Genomic DNA, 18,258 nt, shown 5'->3' with positions numbered 1-18,258 from the left:
GGCAGTGCCCACCTGGATTGAAACGTTCACCCCACGGCTTTTCCCCCCGCACGGCCCGCTCCTGCCTCCTGCCCTTTCTCTGCCTTCAGCTGCTCTGGCATTGCTGCTGGAAGCCGCTCTCTTATCCTCATTTCACCGGCACCAGCAGCGCGCTGTCCCGGGGGGCTCGGAGCTTTGCGCTCCGCTCGTTCCCCGCACGCCGTGGGAGCCCCCGCCCGCCCCCGAGCGCCGCCGCTCCGCCGGTGGCCCCGGGCGGCGGGGCGGGGCGGGGCGAGGCGAGCCCCCGGCAGCGGCCGTCGCGCCGTCACGTGGCCCCGCAGCTCCGCTCCCTCCGCGCTCCGCCATGGCTGCGGCGGCTGCCGCCGGCTCGGTGCTGCTCTGCCTGCTCGGCCTGGTGCTGCCCGGCGGCAGCACGCTGCACACCAAGGGCTCCGTGCCGCTCGACACCATCACCTTCTACAAGGTACGGCGCGGCGGGCGCTGGCGGGTCTGCCACAGCGCTCGGGGGTCGGGCGTGGGGCTGCTCCGGGCCGTGTGCCCCGAGGCCGGCGGCAGCGCCGGGAGCCGGGGTGCGGGAGGATCGCGGGGGGCGCGGCGGGGCCGCGGGCGCGGGGCCGGTGCCGCCGCCACCGGCGCGGGGAGCTCTCGGTGCCGGCGGAGCGGCCGCGCCGCAGCCAATGGGATCGCGGCGGCCGCGGCCGGTAGCCAATGGGAGCGCGGCGGCCGCGGCCGGCAGCCAATCGGCGCGGTCCAAGTGGAGCCGAGCCGCGGGGTCCGGCCCGGCTCGCTCCAGCCCGGCGGTACCGGCGGTACCGGCGCGGGGAGGTCCGGCCGCGGCCGCGGCTCCTCGGCCAGCGCCCGCCCGGCTACCCAAGCTTCGCACAGTGAGCACAGGGCCGCTCGGGGCCGGGCTGCTCTGTCTATGCCGGTCAGGGAGGGCAGGACCGTGCAGGGATGGAGTCGGGGCCGTGAGCGTGCGCTGACTTGTTCATCAAACAGCAACAGGCTTTTTTTAAATTTTCACCGTGTTTTTTCCCCTTCACTAAATCACTTTGCAAGGAAGGCACCTTCCCACCGGGACACTGAGTGCTCGGCAGGCCCAGGACGGAGCCCGCAGCCACAGATGTGCAGTGCCTGAGCAGGGCTGGCAGGGAGATGTGTAGGTGGGGAGCTGTGCTGCAACCTCAACCTGTTCGCTAGAGCAAAAAGATTTTGCAAGGTCTTCTGCTGCCGGGAGGGGAAGATTCCTCAAGGGGTGACAGAGTCCATCGTCAAGCTAATTAGAAAAGACATAATTTGTGCAGAGCAAGGTTGAGGTGAAGAGGAATCAATTAAAGTGTGAATTCTCCATTTCCTGAACCAGTACACCACCTCCAGCATCTCCACTGCCTCCCTGTGCCTCTTCTCCTAACCAAGAGTGCTGCTCTCATGCTGGGACACTTGGGAATGACAGTACATTTAGCCTCTCTCCTCTTCATATCCCACTGGAAAATGTTTTAGCTGATCTTCCAGTCAGATTTACAATAAGCAAATCTTATAATTAGAGGCATTATCAGATCCCCCAAACCTACCACATTCTATCTTCATCATCTGGTGCAGGAGTACAAACACCCAAAGCTCAGTCTTTCCTCCACACGACAGTGAGTCATTTCTGAAGGGCCATAATTATATGAAATTTCCATTCTCCTCTGCATCTCCCCATTGCACAGGAAAAAAAAGGACAAACAAAATCAACTTTTGGTCACCTGTAGATTGCTCAGACCTGCAATGATTAAGTTTTGTCTTTCCTTTTCCCCTTTTTCTTCTCGTTTTAGGTTATTCCAAAGCATAAGTTTGTCCTTGTGAAGTTTGACACACAATATCCCTACGGTGAGAAACAAGATGAGTTTAAAAAGCTGGCGGAGAGCTCAGGCTCCAGTGAGGATCTGCTGGTGGCTGAAGTGGGAATATCAGGTGAGGAACTCTTGAGTACCCGTGGGCTGGTGAGGAGGGGATAACCTTCAGTGTGATTTCTGCAGGCCCTGAGGCAGTTCTGGGGAGGAGGGATGGATGTGAGAGTGGAGCTCCTGCCCTGACTGAGCCTGGCTGTGCGTGGGAGAGCTGCTTATCCATCTGGGCTGGGTAATGAGGAGTCAGCCCACGCTGCTGAACTGCTGCCACCTCCTCATCCCCAGCAATTCTTGCCTTTTTTTTTCCCCCTTCTTTGCTGAGAGAAACCTTTTTGTCCCACGAGCAGGGAACAGACCTTACAAGAATCACTCTTTAGCCACAATCCTGATCAGACAAAGAATATTTTATGTGATTCATTCCATGCAGCAAACCCTGGGGCAGCACAGCAAGGGGTTGTTGCACTGTGGCTGCTCCAATTCAATGTGATTGTGACTGGATTTAAGATAAAAAGAGTGAAGAATAGATCACTGTCACCTCAGGTGCTCTGGCTTTGTAGGTTGAATTTAGGCTTAATTATCAAACTGTGAAGTTTTACCCACTCTGGTATTTCTAAACATATGTTTAAAATACTCTAATTAGTGTAATTGAAAAGTCTTTGTTTTCTGTCCTCGAGAATAAATATAATTTATGTAAGATGAGTAAATGTCTTGTAGCTTGGCATGCTGTCAGAACCAAATCATTGTCTGCACACAGACAGGAAAAACTCTTACCTCACTGTAAATTCAGATAAAATCAACAGATAGAGGAAAATAAGAGGAAAAAGGGTATTGATTTTCCATAAAGAGGTTGGGGTTTATATGAAAGGTCTTGCCAGTGTCTTAAACTCTCACAGTCACAGCAAAACACCATTACAGTCTTTTTCTTTGGAAAACCCACTGAATGTTTGCCTTGCACAAATAATTTTATGAGGTGTTTTTATTTCAGTATGTGGCATTTCCTTGGAACAGGCTCCCCAGAGAACAGTCACGGCCCCAGGGCTGCCAGAGCTCAGGGAGTATTTGGGCAATGCTCTCAGGCACAGGGTGAGATTTTGGGGTGTCCTGAGCAGGGCTGGAAGTTGAGCTTGTTGATCCTTGTGGGTCCCTTCAGGATCTTTCCATGGCTCTGTGATTTCCTGGCAGACATGTTATTAGGACATATTGAAGCCCTGGCTACAAATATTTTTGTGGGAGGGAATCCCAATTTAATTTTTGATTGACTGTGCTTTTCTGTGTTTCATTGTCCCTTGACAGATTACGGTGATAAACTGAACACTGAGCTGGGAGAGAAGTACAAGCTGGACAAGGAAAAGTTCCCTGTTTTTCACTTGTTCCAGGATGGTGACTTTAACAATCCCTTACTTTATAGTGGTGAAATCAAGGCTGGGGCCATTCAGCGCTGGCTGAAGAGTAATGGCATCTACCTGGGGATGCCAGGCTGCCTGAAGGAATATGATGTGCTGGCCAGCAAATTTGTGAGCACCACAGAGAAATCTGCTCGCCAGGCCCTCCTGAAAAAGGGGCAGGAGAATTTAGGAAAAGCAAAAGAAACCGAGAAGAAATCAGCAGAGCAATACTTGAAAATTATGAGCAAGATCCTGGAGCAGGGGGAGGAGTTTGCTGCTAATGAAGTTGTCCGAATCACAAAGCTGATTGAGAAGAATAAGATGAGTGATGGAAAGAAGGAAGAACTCCAGAAAAGCCTCAACATCCTCGCTTCTTTCCTGAAGAAGAATAGTGAAAAAGATGAGCTCTAATGTGTTGGAGAACTCTCTACAAGCTGTGAAACATTGTCAAGAGTCCTAACCAGTTCTCCTTAATGCAAGCAAACTTCCCGCTGACTTCAAGAGGGCAGCAGATTTCCTTCTGGGATTCTCAGTTTAGAAGATCACGAGGAAGACATTCCTTAAAAAAACAGTATTTTAAATGTTGGAAAAATCACCTAAGAGCAAGACACCAGTAATGTGTAATACTATCCAATAACAGTGTTAAAGCAGACAACAACAACAAAAGCGCTAGATTGGCTGAAAGCTCATCCCTGGTGGTTTTTACAGTTGTTCCCTGGCTAACAAATAACAAAATTCAGTCTCTCATTCCATCTTACATGCTGGAAAAGGTACAGATTGGGTGCCCTCTACACCCCCACCCTTCCATGTCCATAATATCCTTGGGTTTTGTGCTTGTTAATCTACCCCTCACAAACCTTGTGTTGTCCCACTTGGGCTCTAAGTCTTGTTCTTACCTGTTGTTGACTAAACGACTCAGAGCTTCCTTTTTCTGCCTTCTCCTTCCGTGGCTTCTGTCCCTGTTTGGTTTGGGTGTCAGCCAAGTGCTGGCAGTGAAGACAGTTCACAGCTTGCCTCTCATTTTCTGTCCAGAGCAGCCGTTTCATTAAATATTCTCCCAAAATCCTTTTGATACCCTGACATAGTGGGTGAAGTGAGTTCTGAGCAAGGGCAGAGTCTCCTTGAGGTGCTATTACACTCAGTCTCACCAGTTTGTGCAAAAAATCAGGTTTTCAGAGGTAAATGTGGATGAGTTTTCTTATACCTGAAGAGGTGTTTTACTTGTCCAGGCTTTATGAGCAAAATGTTTTTCTAGCCTCCAGAAGCAATTGACACTGTCAAACTAAAGCCTCATCAGTGCTTAGTAGTTCTAAATATTTGAAAATGAGGTCTTGTAAGAGGAAGCAGAAGTATTTGTGTCCTTCGAAGCCTCATCTGTGTTACTGAAAAGGAGACGCCTGGCCCAAGGATCAGGTCAGTACTCAAAACTGTGCAGTTCACACTCTGGAATTCAGATGCCTCTGGAAGATCCTGAAGCCCTGGTCAAGGTTATACAGTTGAAAGGAAAAACACCTGTGAGATTTACCTTAAAAGTATGCTTTAAACAAAACTGATTCCTGTGGGAGTTTTGCTGCCTTTTGAATCTTGGGGTGGGTACAAGGAGCAGATGTTGCTGCGAGATAAAATGTATTAATAATGCTATAATAAAAAAAAAAAAAAAATCCACTTCAGAGCTGCTTCTTAAACCACTTCATAGAGAAACTACTGCAGATTCCGTGAGCAGAGGGGAGGCCGTGACTACTCAGCCAGATGATGCCAGCTGGAAGCGAGGGGAGGGAAGTGGAGGGTGTCCCTCGGCCCAGCGCTCTCTCCCCTCAGGAGCAGCAGAGGAAGGACCCTGGCAGGGTGGGCGCTCCTTGGGAGGGCTGTGTGGAGATATGTCCCGCCTGGCCCAGCCTCGGAGACCCTGAGGGAATCGTCTCTCGGGGTGCTGAGGGAGGCCATTCTCAAAGCACTGAGGGAACTATTCACCGCGACTCTGAAGGGAGCAGCCCCTGATGGGATCAGCGCTTGAGGGGACTGTGCCCTGGATCTGTGAAGGGAGCAGCCCCCGGCACTGCGAAGGAGCCGTGCCCGGGCTCCCTGAGGGGAGCAGCCCCCGGGACGCCGAAGGAGCCGTGCCCGGGCTCTCTGAGGGGAGCAGCCCCCGGGACGCCGAAGGAGCCGTGCCTGGGCTCCCTGAGGGGAGCAGCTCCCACGCGCTCCTGGGGGCGCCTTCCCGCCCCCGGGCGCTGGTGACGTCTCGAAGGGGCGGGGCCGAGGCTCCGCGGGGTCGGGTCGCCTCAGGGCGGTTCCGTGAGGGGAGCCCGGGGCGGCGGCGACCGAGGCGAGGCCGCCCATCGGGGCTGGGCCGGTTCTGCCCCCGGAGGGATGCGCGGAACACCGGTCCCCGGGACGCCAGTCCCCCTGTTTGCCCAGGGCTCCTTCCCCCTCAGCCCCTCTCTGCGGCCGGGCGCTCCCCGCAGCCAGCCCCGCCGGCGGGAGCCGGGCGCGGTGCGGCCCCGGGGCGGAGCGCGGGCGGTGCCCGCAGCCCCGGAGCGGTGCGGCAGCGGCGGCGGTACCCATGGCCGTGCCGGCGGAGGCGGACCGGCTGGATGGGGGCTGGCAGGAGGTGAGCGAGCCCCGCTGGCACCGGGACCCTTAGGGACAGCGGCTGCCCCCTCCCCGGAACCTCGCTGTGCGCGTCTCTTCTCCATCCCCTCACGGTCCTTCCCCAGCCCTGCGCCCCGCTCCGTGCCCGGCGGCACCGGCAGAGCTGCAGGATCCTCTCCCGGTCCTGTCGCCGTTCCGTGCTGCTCATTCCTCTTCGGGACCTCGCTGTCCCCAGTCCCCGGTCCATGCTGCTCGCTCCTCTCCGGGACCCCGCGGTCCCTGGTCCCTGTCCCCGGTCCGTGCTGCCCTCTCCTCTCCGGGACCCGCCAGTCCACCTTCCTAGGTCCCCGCTGCCCGCTCCTATCCCGATCCCCGGTCCTTGTCGCTCCTTTCTGGGCTCCCTGTCCCCGGTCCGCGCTGCCTGCTCCTCCCGGGACCCCGCGGTCCCCGGGCGCTCCTGCCGCGCCTGGGGCCGTGTCACCTGAGCTCCCTCCCGTCCTTCCCCCCAGGTCTACTCTGCGCTCCAGTGGATCCAGTTCACCATGGCCATGCTCAGGTACGACATGCTGCCCATGGAGTTACTGTCGCGAAGAAGATTTTACCCAGAAAAGCAAAAAAAGAGAACTCGCGTCTCCCAGCGAGGCAGACGCGCTCCTGTTCCAACCTGTGCTTTCTTTTCTCAGCGTTGTAGGTTCCAGCTCAATTATTGCCTATGCCGTCTTCCAAAACGCAGTGCGGTCCCCCGAGGTAAGGCCTGAGCTTCCTTCTCCCTCCCTAAGCCGTGGTGTGGGTCACACCTGTAGGACAGACCCTGTCCTAGGAGCAGCTGCAGGTCTCAGGGTCATGTGGTTAAACCTCATTTAGTAGCTGGGAGGCAAAGAGCTTGCTAAGAATTGGGCTCTTTTTCTTGGTAGGAGGTGAAAGGACTGACCTTGAACGTGTGCTTCTGCAGGGAGAAGCAGGTTCCTTAATCCCGTGCTTTCTTCTGCTCCAGGAAAGTCCTCCAGTTTGTTCCTGGGAGCGGGGATTTCTTAGCGTGCCCTCCTCAGTGGGGCCAAACTCCTGGGGACCTGAGGAGTTGTGCACAAAGTTGCTGAAGTGCAAATTGGAGCTGCCTCTGCAAAAATGCTTTTACAGGTGTTGGTCTCTGACTGTCTCTGAGGAGTTTCTCTGGGCAGGTGTGCTACTAAAACTGACCCCACAGCCCTCCATCCCATCCTGCCAGGTTTGGATGTCCACACACAGTCCTTCTGTGTGTCCAGGACTTCCTGGGGACAGTGGACCAAGCTGATCCCTGTGAAGCTGGGATTTGCTGTCCAGGTTCTGAGGGCTCAGCCTGGCCTGTGGACCACACAGAAAGTCAATGGAGCTGGCAACAGCTGTATTTGTCCTTCCTTTGTCTTCATGTCCTTTGGTGGGTTTGATCTGCAGTCCAGAGAATGGAACTTCCAGGGAATTCATGGAGCTCTCCCTGGAGAAGCAAGAAATGCAGGCAACTGACACATTGTTGGGTGACACGGTGGGAAGGAGAACATGAGTCCATGTTTGCAGAGCAAATCTGTCCCACTTACAACAGGCAGGACCTTGCTCCCAGCCAACCTCCTGGAAAAGCTCTGCCAAGCACATCCAGAATAAACTGTGGAGATCTCCATGCATTCCCAGGGAAAAACGAAGGCTGGGACTTCACTTTAATGCTGGGATGGAAAACCTGCTTGAGCTTGTGCTGCTCAAGGTGCACATCAAATCCTCCTGCTACCACACCTGCACCTGGAAAGCTCCAGATGGGATTCCTTCCTGGGGTCCTCCCCTCTGGAATGATGTGGAGCTGGCGTTGGCAGTGTCCTGGTGTGACTCAGCAGCCTCATCCCACTGGCTTCAGTGGCTGGCTTACTCAGGAGCCCTTCTGCTCTCCGTCATGTGATGGGGCGGTGGCTTGGGAACTGCTTGTGAGCCACACACGGCTCCAGGTCAACTGTGGGCCCATCCTGCTCCAGAGGGTCCAGATGTTTCTGCTCAGATTATTTCTGCAAATCTGTATAGGAGGGCTGGATGCCAGCTGGAGGGACTGGTTTCCATCAGCCTTCCAGGCTCTTCTGCTGTCAGGGAAGGTTTGGTGCTGGGTTTCAAAAGTGACAAAATCTCCATTAACTTCCCCATCGTCTTGTCCTCATGTCTCGGGTCTGAAGTGGAAGTTTGTAAACAAAGGGGCTGGAAGAGATCCATATCAAAGCTTGCCACAAACAGCTTATTCCCTGAGTCATGAGGACCCACAGCAAAACATTTAAAAATAAACATCTCTGGAGGCTGGGAGAAGAAGGATCTTAAACACTTCCCTTCCTGCCCCTCAACCTCAGAAATCAAATACTTTATTCTTGAAGCTTGTTTTCTGTCTCTACTGGGTCAGTAAAACCCTCCAGCAAGAGGTAAATCATTCAGAAGAGATGATGGCAAGCAAGGAAGAGCCCCCAGCTTAACAGGTTTGAGGAAGAACCTTCAGCTCAGCATGTGCCTGGGCCATGGCCACAAAGCCAAATCCCTGTGTGTGCTGCAGCTGGAGCTGCCAGGATGTAAATCATTACATCTTTGCAGTCCCTTCCTCTATTTTATAAATACCAGTGGTTATTTTCTTTCCCCTTTTGCAAACCACACTTGCCCGTATGTCACCTACTTCGTAATTCAGGTCTCTGCCAGAACAGCTCCTGGACCCACCAGCAGCGCCTTGCTCCAAGGGCACTTGTGCTGGAGAAAGAGGTCACCTGTTTGATTGCAGAAGTGGCCTCTTTGCTTATTTTAGAGTTGTTTGGTTTAACCTGCCTTGATCACAAACTGGACAGTGCCCCCAGCCTGTTGTGCCAGGGCTTCATTTCTGCACCAGCAAGGAAAAGCCTGGTTAAAATAAGGCATTTACAGATGGAATCAAATTAAAATTAACTCCAGATCTTTGTGCCTTGTGGTCCTTCATGCCCTAAGGACAAATCTGGCTCAATCAGATCTACTTTAATTCTTAGTCAGCTCTCTCTCATTGAACATGGGAACAAGTATAACACAATGTGATGGGTGACGTACATTTACTTCCAGGAGAATATTGAGGCAAATCTCAAAAAGGAAATAATTAATTCCAGATAGCTTCATTTCTCTCAAAAAGCTCAACTCCATGAAAAGAAATACAAAATCAAAGCCTCCTGAAGCATTTCCGTGCTGTGTTTAGCATTGTAATTTTCTGTAGGGGAAGAAAAACAAACACCACAATTTTCTTTCTTGGATGCTGAAAATGCGGTACTAAAGGCTTCAATTAAGAATGTAGGTAATTAGGCTGCTTTTCCAGAGTCTCTGCTCTCCCACTAACAAGGAAAATGTTGGCCAGAATTGTCCACAAATGTTTTCCTGCAGTGTTTACAGTCCTGGCTAGTGTGTGCAAACTGGAAATGGGCTGGAAACTGCTGTTAAAGGAGACATGATTCATTTCCAGCAAGATGCAGCAGAGACTAATGGCTCTCAGTGGAAATTAATCTGGCTTTTAAAATAAACCCAATCTTACATCAGCTGAAATAGCATGGAACACACAGAAAAATGTTTGTTTCAAGTCATTCCAGACCTGAGGAAGGGTTTGTGTTTACCAGGAGTTTGATTTCTATATGAGTTTATTTAAAACATGTCTCTCCTCCCTGCCAACCTGTCCTATTCTGCAAAATTGTAACATGATGGATGTTTGGGATATTTTCTGTAAGTTTTGATGCTGCTCTTGGATCCTGTGGCAGAAGTGGTGGTTGGAGTAGGGAATGTGCATTTGAACAGCTCCTGAGAGCACAAATCCATGTGGAATTTCCCTGCAAGGAGAGCTGACTCACCAGAAGAGCTGGGGGCTGACAGCGTTCAGATAACACCAAATAACCTGGTATTGATGTCTGAGCACTGTTCATCTTTCTGCTGTAATTGGTGTAGTAATTTTAAAGGACTGAAAACAAGGATGATATTCAGGAGTAAAGGTTGAAATGTTTTCATCTGGTAACTTTTCTTTGAGCTCACTTGGCTGTGAAAGTAGAGGAGACTTTTTATTGAAGCTGTCAGGGTTTGCTGCAGATGAACTGACTGGTCTCAGAAACATTGTCACAGTGTTTCCCTGAGGGTAAAATCATCCCTCCACAAAGTGCCACTTATGCCCCACTTCCCCTCAATTAAGGCTTTCAAAATAACTTTGCAGTGAGACATTTATCTACTGGAAAGCTTTCCTCACCTGCAGAAAACCCTTTGGAAGGCTGTATTAAATATCTTTATGTCTGATAACGGGGTAGAACTGCAGCTGGGGGTGGGGTGTGGGAGGGCTGTGATTCCACTCACACCTGCTGAGCCTTTTCCCTTTTCCAGGTGCGTCCGCTTTTCTACCTGAGCCTCTCGGATCTGTTCCTGGGCATGTGCTGGCTGGCTGGGGCCCTGCTCTACAGCTCACCCACCTCCCAGCAAGACCTCATCTGCTACAACCTGCAGGCCACGGGACAGGTGAGTGGCCTTGGCACCACATTTCATAATTAACTATGTAATTTGTCATAATTAACCTCGCTGGTGATCAGAGTGTGGCTGTGGGGGCTGTTTCTGGACAGGCTTTAGCAGATCTCTTGGCTTTGTGTGGAAAAGGGAGATAATGACGCTGGGGTTTAGGATCCTCCAGTGTGTGACAGGAAACGAAAAGGTGGGATTTTGTGGTTGCTTGTGAGAAACAAGCAGTGGGACTCGATCTCTTTCCTGTTGGATCCATGCCCATGGATCTCTGTGCTCTCACATGGCAGCTTTTCTATTCCTCTTTGTGCTTCCTCCAGCCTGGGCAGGAACAGACACATTCTGTGTCCTGCTTGAGCTCAGATTTAAATTACTCACATGAGCATCTGAATTCTTGCTCGTCCTAAGGATCCTCCATCAGCACAAGCTCAGCCTGTGCCCCATTGATTCAGCTGCTTTCCAGCTGATTCCCTGTGCTGGGGACCAGTTGGAGTAGGGTGGGTGAGCCCTGTTTCCCTGCCAGTTTGCTGTTGCCTCACCCAGTTCCCATTTCGACACCAGCATTTGGAAATCTCAGCTCTTAAAATTCTCTGCAGGGTCCAGCTGAGCTTGGGCCAAGGAGAAGGCTCATAAATGATGATATCTGGAATTAATTATTTCATTTTAAAGGGCATGGCTGGGAAGAGCAAGGGGCTTTTGGAAGCCTTGATGTATGGGCTCAGGCAGCTCCCTGAGAGTGTGGTGGTACCCACAACTGGGAACTGAATGTCCTCGTGGAACAGCAGCATCCAAAGCTGGAAAGGATCTCTGTGTGTCTGGAGATGGGCTCCTGCAGCCCAGGGTTGTTTCAGCAGCTGTTTTTAGGGGTACAGATGTGTTACTGAGGATGGTGAGAGCAGCTCTTCCACTCCAGGCTCATCTCTGGTCTCTCCAGCTCAACTGGCTCCACAATATGTTCATGTTGAGAGAAACAGTGAGGTTTGGGTAACTTGGCCACTTGGGAATTATGCAGAATGACATCAAAGATGTTTTCAAGGTGATGGTAAGTGGAAAAAAGAGGAGAGCTTGGGGGAGGCTTTCAGAGCTGGAAGGAGCAAGCAGGACCGAGGCTGTTCTGAGCTGTTTCCCTTGCCTGGGGGACAGTTCTTTAAGCTGGTGTGATCTTTTTATGGCTTGGAGAAGGCAATTTGCACTGCCAGAGGAGAAAGAGGTTGGCTATGGAAAATATGCCCATAATTTCTCAGCTCCCTTGCACTTCTGGCTCTTTTCTGCCCTCACTTTTCCAGCCTGTGGCTGTGCTTCTCAGGGACACCAGCACAAGATGGGACAAGGTGGGAGCCTTGTGTTCATGCTGGGTGGGCAGAGCTGGCCTTGGGCCAGTCCTTCCAGGACAGGTCTTGTGGTGGGCTGTTCAGACTGTCCTCAGCCAGTGTCCCCTGGCTCCTCCTCCTGTGTGCCACCACCAGTCCCCACAGCACAGGGACTGCCTGGGTGGCAGAGCCGGATTGTGCCTGGCAAGAGCTGTCGCTGCTGTTTGCTCTGGGAGAAATTAAAACAAACTGAGCCCTTGCCATAGCAACCTTTCCCCCAGGGCACGTGACAGAGCAGGACCTCCTCACCCAACACCCTGCAGTGCCCTTGACAAGTGGGAACACCTTGTGCGTAAAAAGGAGCTGGTAACAGGTTGAACCAGCAGATTCTGCAGGGCAGGAGGGATCTGGAAGCTGAAGGAATGAGTAAATAAATGTCTCACTGGGCTTCTGGGTGTCTCACAAACATCTGGGGCTTCTTTGCGCACCAAAACCCAGAAGGTATCGGATGTGCCGAGGTGAGGACAGACAGGGACAGCCCAGCAGCCCTTGGAGAGGCTCACACTGGAGTTCCTGTGATTTCTCAAGGCACTGCCTTAGAAGCAGGGCAATATTTTGCTTATTCAGGCTGTTTGCCATTATTTGTCACCACAGGCTGATGTTGCAGTGGATGGAGCTGCCCAGCTTCCAAACTGTATCATAACGGAGGAGATTGCTTTGTCTCCTGGATTTTCCCTCTTTCAGCCCCAGAGCTTTGATTGATATGAATGTAAATACTGCTCCCTTTGCTGTCCCACATTCTCTCCTCCTCCTGCATTGCAATAATGAAGTCCAGAATAGATATTGTGGTTATAATTGCACAACTCCCCCACGTTCTTCCAGTTGAGTTCCAGTGGCCTAATAATGTCCTGGCAGGCTCTGCTCATGCTGGGCAGCACAATGGGAGCCACACAAGGGGGATAATGAGGGATTCTTGTGTCTCTGCTTTATCTCCTCATGGGCAGTGCTGCAGGACTGTCCTCAGCCCCAAAGCCGGGGCTTGGGAGAGCAGAATTCCCTTCCCTTCCTGCTGGAACCTTCACAAGTGGTATTTGGGTCTCTGTTCCAGGAGGCAGTGCTGACATTTCATGAGCCTCTCCCAGGAGTCCTGAAGTGCAAGTGAATGATCCTTGTGGGCTGTTCTGGCCTTCTCTGCAAGTAGTTGGGAAAGGGCAACAACCCCTCATTAAAACTCATTTAATGAGATGGAAAGTCACTGCAATGTTCCTGTGGCAGCCCTTGGACTCAGCCTCTTGAGCCAGCCAAGAGCATTCACAGCCTCAGTGAAGGAGGCCAGGTTTGTTCAGTGACCACTTTCCCCAGCCATGGATGATACCAGGGTGACAAACCTGTGCTCCTTATATTTTTGGCAAAGGATAGCAAAGCCACAGAAAAAAAAAAAATAAATTCCCTTGTCCAGCCCTTCCTCTTTGCCTTTGCCACTGAAGTTTGTGTTTCCTGTGACAAATACAGCACATGCATGTACATGTGGCATGTAGGCAGCCTGGAGCAAGCATGAATTTGGAAACAAATTTGATCGAGATTTGAGGGGGTTTATAGGAAGTTTTAGAGAATTGGACTCATCTCAAGCTGGAATTAAAGGATACACTCAGCATGCTTTATCTTTTCTCCTTTTTGCCACAGAGGAAGAAAAGGGTTTTTGGGATGTTAACTGGGGCTGAGAGCAGAGAATATCTGTCCTCACATTCCTCTTGGAATATCCAATTGTTTTCTGTTTCCGTGAATTCTCTGGGTAGTGAGCTCATTATGCAAGAAGCATATCTAAATGGCACATCTGTGCTATGCTTCCTAATGGATGTAGCACTGAGAGTCCAAGTGCCTCTGAAACCCTCATTGCCAGGCTGTGAGCCAAAAAAATGAGCCAGATTACAAAGATTTTTATTTCTAAGACAGTCCTGCTGTCACTAGTTCTCCTGTCTGAGGCCAAAGTGAAGCTGTTTTTGTGGTTTGAAGTGGGAATCTCTCTCCAACTTGGTTCTTCCCAGCTGGATGTGAGCACAGCCCCTGTGCTCTGATCCTCACCTTTGGCAGGTGTTCAGCATCCTGCCTCTGTTCCACGGGATTTGTGAGGAGCTAAACATGTTATAGTAATTGTTATTCCAGGAGTGAAATGCTGGCTTTATTTCTCAGATATTCTACGTGGCCTCTTTTTTCTACACTGTCAACTACACCTGGCACCTGTACATGGACCTCAAGGTGAAATACAACCAGAACCTCTTCAGGGTGTCCCCCCAGGTGAGTGGGACTGATGTGGGATTGGTGTAAAGGCTGGGAACCCAGGGACAAGGACACAACACTCAGGAAAACCCTCCCTGCATTGCAGTCTGAGCAAATACTCCACACACCCTGTGACCAAAATCTCTCCTTGCAGTTAATTCCTTCCCCGAACCTAAACAGGGAGGCACCACCACAGCCATGACCAGGCTGGGGAATACTCAGATATTCCTGCAAGATGGCACATTCCATATGCAGCTCTTCCCAACAAACCCACCAGCCCCACTGCCCTACACAGTTTGCACAGACATTTGCTCTGCACAGCAGACTTTGTATCCCAGGTATTCCACCTGGAAGTTCAGGCTGGGCAGATCCCCCTCAGCTGCTGAAATGCTCCCTGGAAGCTGCTTCCTGTGAACCAGAGGCTGTACAGAAATAATTTGAGATTTTTTGGATTTTGCAGGTTGTAGATTATGCAAGTTGTGTTGGCAGAATAGCAACAATCTTGTCAAGGTAAGATTTCATTCTCCCTGGCAGGAGGATGTGGATTTGGTAAACTGCACTGTGCTTCCTACTTGTTTTGAGGCAAGTTTTACTAAAAAAGCTGTAAAGCTCATCATTAACAGCAGAGTGACCTCATGAATGCAGAATAAGAGTTTTTTTTTCAACCAAGTTAATGATAACTTTATTAACTGGATGTGGTTTTCCAGAAGGTTTCCCTTTACCAATGATTAGCCCTCACAAATTAAAGCCCCAATGCTGGTAAAGCTGATAAAATACTTTTCCAGAGCAGTGCCAATAAAAACAACTTTAAAGTCCTCTGTAGTGATGGGAGAAAATCCAAGCAGTGCCAAAGTGGAGCAGTGCAATAAGCCATGACTTTGCTGTCCTTTCTCCTCCCAGCCTGATCCCTTTCCTCCTCATGGTGCCGGTGTTTTGCCTGGGCAACAGCAGTAATTGCTACCAGAACTTCAGCCAGAAGCACGGGTGAGCTTCCTCCCTTCCTCTGGCACAGCCCCAGGGCTGCTGGGCTTGGGCAGGAGCTCAGGCTCTTCCCTGTGTCCCACAGGTGTCTCCTGATGCACACGGAGGTGGCCGAGCCCCCCAGTGAGCCCCAGAGCCTGAGCGGCTCCGTTTGCCGCGTGATGCATTTCTACGGCATCAGCGTCTTCCTCATCTCCTTCCTCATCAGCTTCATGGCCATCCTGGTAAGGCTGGTCCTTGTGTAGCCCTTGGACGGCACCAGAGGCCAGGCAAACATGGAGCCATGGAATGGTTTGGGTGGGAAGGCATCTTAAACTCATCCAGTGGCACTCCCTGCACGGGCAGGGACTCCTTCCACTATCCCAGGCTGCTCCAAGCCCTGTCCAACCTGGCCTTGGGCACTTCCAAGGATGGGACAACCACAGCTTCTCTGGGAAGGATTTCCTCCCAATATCCCATCTAACCCTGCTCTCAGTTTTCAATCCATTCTCCCTTATCTGCTCACTCTGTACTCTTGGTGAATAGGGCAGGGGAATAACTGTGAGGTGCTGCTTCCCTTTTGGAAGGGCTGGTAGTGGAGGGAAAATATCACTGTGCCACCAGAGAAATCCATCTGGATTGTGTTCAGCCAACCCATCCCAGAAATATTTAGCAGAATTTCAAAGGCTTGGAGCTTGGCAGAAAAGATCACCCCCTGCATGGGTTAGCAAGAGGTGATTAATGGTTTGACTCCAGGATCTTAGAGATCTTTTCCAGCCTAAACAATTGAATGATTCCAAAATAAATTCCGAGTCTTCAGTATAGAAAAGGCCACAAACAAAGCAACACCTCCCGCAGGATTTCAGTGCAGTGTGAAAAGGTTGGATAGACTGGGATCCATCCTGGATGAATTCAGCAGATCACAGCCTGTACAGTAACATTTGCCTTTTCTTTTCTAGGTTATCCTGAGTCAGGCCCGAGGTCTGTACAAAAGGTTTGTGAACTCCACGGGATTCCTGGGGGATCAGCAGTGGGCCATGATTAAGATGGTGGAACAACGGGTGGTTTTTTACCCCGTCGCCTTCCTCTGCTGCTGGACCCCAGGTGAGCAGAGTTCCTCCCACAGCATCCCCCTGTGGAACCCCAGAGAGGTGGGGGTTCACCCTCTCATCCATCCCTTTCCACAGCTGTCCTCCTTGGAATGCTGAAACTGACTGCCTCAACAACCAGCAAAATCTACATGGCTCTGCTGATCCTGCAGGTAAATGTCTGCCCCCGCAGCCTCCTGGGCCCTGCCTTCTCACCTTGAGTCTCCTGCCCTGTATCCTTGCTGGATGCAGCTGGACAAGGATCTCTGCTGTGTGAGCCCAAATCTGATTTGTGTTTTTTGCTTGGCAAGGATCTTGGTTTGGTGCTTTATGTTTTTCACAGGCTTGAAAAGGTCTCAGTACCTGAAATCCCAGCACCACGACAGTTTAGTGGTGAACACAGTGGATGTTTGGACTTGGCGACCTCAAAGGTCTTTTCCAACCTCAGTGATTCTGTGGTCGTGGAAATTGTAGCAAATAGGACTAGAAAGGATCCCCAGAAACTGTTTCTTTCCCCCATGTCTCTAAGTTTTCCCTATGTCCTTAAGACTCCAAATGTGATTCCTTAATAACACTTGTCCAGCCCCTTCCTGTGCCTGGGGCAGAAGTTAGACACTTCATTAAATTATATAGTTATTATATTTATTAAATTATATAGTTATTATATTTAAGATATAAATATATTTAAAATATATTCTATATTTGTATAGCATTTATATTTAATTAGATATTCACCAAACACTTATTAAAACAACAGCACAATTTATCACACGGAAGCTAAGATCCTGCTGGGAGGGGGATGTTTTCCAGGAAGCCTGGAGCAGGGAGCAGTGCTGGGATCCCTGATTGTTCTGTGCTCTCTCCCAGGCTCTCACCGCAGCTTCCCAGGGGCTCCTGAACTGCCTGGTGTACGGCTGGACCCAGCACGTGTTCCTGGCCCTGAAGCGCGGCTCCCGCCGGGATGTGGACACGCAGACCCCGCTCCTGCGCTCCCAGAAAAAGTTCTACTCCAGCACGGCCCGCGCCGGCCCGCCCGACAGCGAGGGCTGCTCCTCCACCCTGCTCTGATGCAGCCCTGCCTGAAGGGGAGAGGCAGAGTCCTCCCAGCTCCTCGTTACCCACAGCGGCGATGGAACTGTCCCTCGGGCAGCGCAGCCCGAGCCCCGGCGGGGCTGGCAGAGCCAGGCGCTCACTGGACAGAGTTATTTATTTGATGGATTCTTTCAACGTGGTAAATTTTTAGTCCAGACTTTCTCTTCCTGGAAATATCCCTAGAAATGCAGCAAACCCCATGTAACGGCTCAGAGACTTGGTCCAGCTCATTGAAGGCTGGGAAGAAGATGTTTTACTTTGCTTTATTTCTCCAAGATGTTGCCTTTACAAATTAATAGTAAAGCAAAACGAGTATTTTTCAATCTCTGCCTTTTAATTCACTCTAACCATGAGAATTTGCACCACCCTAAGAACCAGTTGCAGGGAGTGAAGAATTGCAAAGAAGGACAAAACCTGCCTGGAATTTCTGCACATTTCCCTTCCCTTCTTCCTGCCAACTCCTGCTCAGTCACAATACTCCCAAAAATCCCAAATTTGACCCTGTGGAGCATCTCCCATGAACCAGGTGAGCAGGATTTTGTCTGAATCGCTCTTGGCATTTCCATCTGTTCACATTAATTATTTACTGAGGTCCCCCCATTTTATAGGAAATAAACCAGATCTTAAGCTGTGTTGAAAACAACTCTTTACCTTTACACTCTTTATTTTCCAACAGCTTCACTTTTTGGGTCCAACCCAAATTTTTCTCATAGCAAGAAGAGGAAATACTCCAGCTTTGTGTAATTAACTTACACAACATAACTGTGTAAACTCTGGGTAAGTCACACAAGGGCTGTGGAGGTTTGGTCAATGACTTATTTTTTCCTACAGAGTGAGACTGAGTGAAACAACTCAATTTTGCTGTTCTACAGGATAAAAGCAAGGTTTTCAGCCATTTCCTTCCACCTGGTCACTCAAATCATCCTCTAGTCCCAAAGTTTGGACATGGATGACTCAGTGTTTTTCCAGCCCCACTTTAAAGGCAAATACTCCATGGGGAGGATGGGATCCGTGCCCTGGCACTGGCCGGGTGTGAGCCACACCCAGTCTCATCCCTGAGAGCCTCCTGCACCCTCCAGGGACTGACCCCATTTGTAGAGCCAGTGCAATTTGTTTAAAAGGGGATTAAGGCTTCCTAAGTGATAGAAGATTACCAGGGAAACAATGCTTG

General features: G+C 50.9%; 2 protein-coding genes across 2 annotated transcripts; both read left to right on the top strand.

The window, feature by feature from the left end:
* The first annotated feature begins 289 nt into the window (after positions 1–289).
* On the top strand, positions 290–4,944 carry ERP29 (endoplasmic reticulum protein 29). Its single transcript, XM_058851268.1, has 3 exons — positions 290–463; positions 1,815–1,953; positions 3,183–4,944. Exons 1-3 carry the CDS (start codon positions 344–346, stop codon positions 3,683–3,685), a joined length of 762 nt encoding a protein of 253 aa, XP_058707251.1. The 5' UTR covers positions 290–343; the 3' UTR covers positions 3,686–4,944.
* Positions 4,945–5,514: 570 nt separating this feature from the next.
* TMEM116 (transmembrane protein 116) lies at positions 5,515–17,410 on the top strand. Its single transcript, XM_058851266.1, is given in 12 exon segments — positions 5,515–5,796; positions 5,798–5,885; positions 6,376–6,422; positions 6,550–6,613; positions 10,232–10,363; positions 13,861–13,965; positions 14,408–14,457; positions 14,848–14,931; positions 15,014–15,152; positions 15,867–16,011; positions 16,095–16,168; positions 16,863–17,410. Coding segments are annotated over 12 exon segments (1,281 nt in total). The 5' UTR covers positions 5,515–5,644; the 3' UTR covers positions 17,064–17,410.
* Positions 17,411–18,258: the final 848 nt, after the last annotated feature.

This window comes from Poecile atricapillus, chromosome 16 (assembly GCF_030490865.1).
Source record: "Poecile atricapillus isolate bPoeAtr1 chromosome 16, bPoeAtr1.hap1, whole genome shotgun sequence".
In the NCBI taxonomy this organism is placed as follows: domain Eukaryota; kingdom Metazoa; phylum Chordata; class Aves; order Passeriformes; family Paridae; genus Poecile; species Poecile atricapillus.
This window is presented reverse-complemented; position numbering and strand designations above follow the sequence as displayed.

What these genes read in the sequence shown, in the direction of transcription:
- ERP29 (XM_058851268.1), top strand. Translation starts at nt 344, where the DNA reads ATGGCTGCGGCGGCTGCCGCCGGCTCGGTGCTGCTCTGCCTGCTCGGC. An exon ending in ACACCATCACCTTCTACAAG is followed by an intron (nt 464 to 1,814) that starts GTACGGCGCGGC and finishes TTCTCGTTTTAG; the next exon opens with GTTATTCCAAAGCATAAGTT. An exon ending in GGCTGAAGTGGGAATATCAG is followed by an intron (nt 1,954 to 3,182) that starts GTGAGGAACTCT and finishes GTCCCTTGACAG; the next exon opens with ATTACGGTGATAAACTGAAC.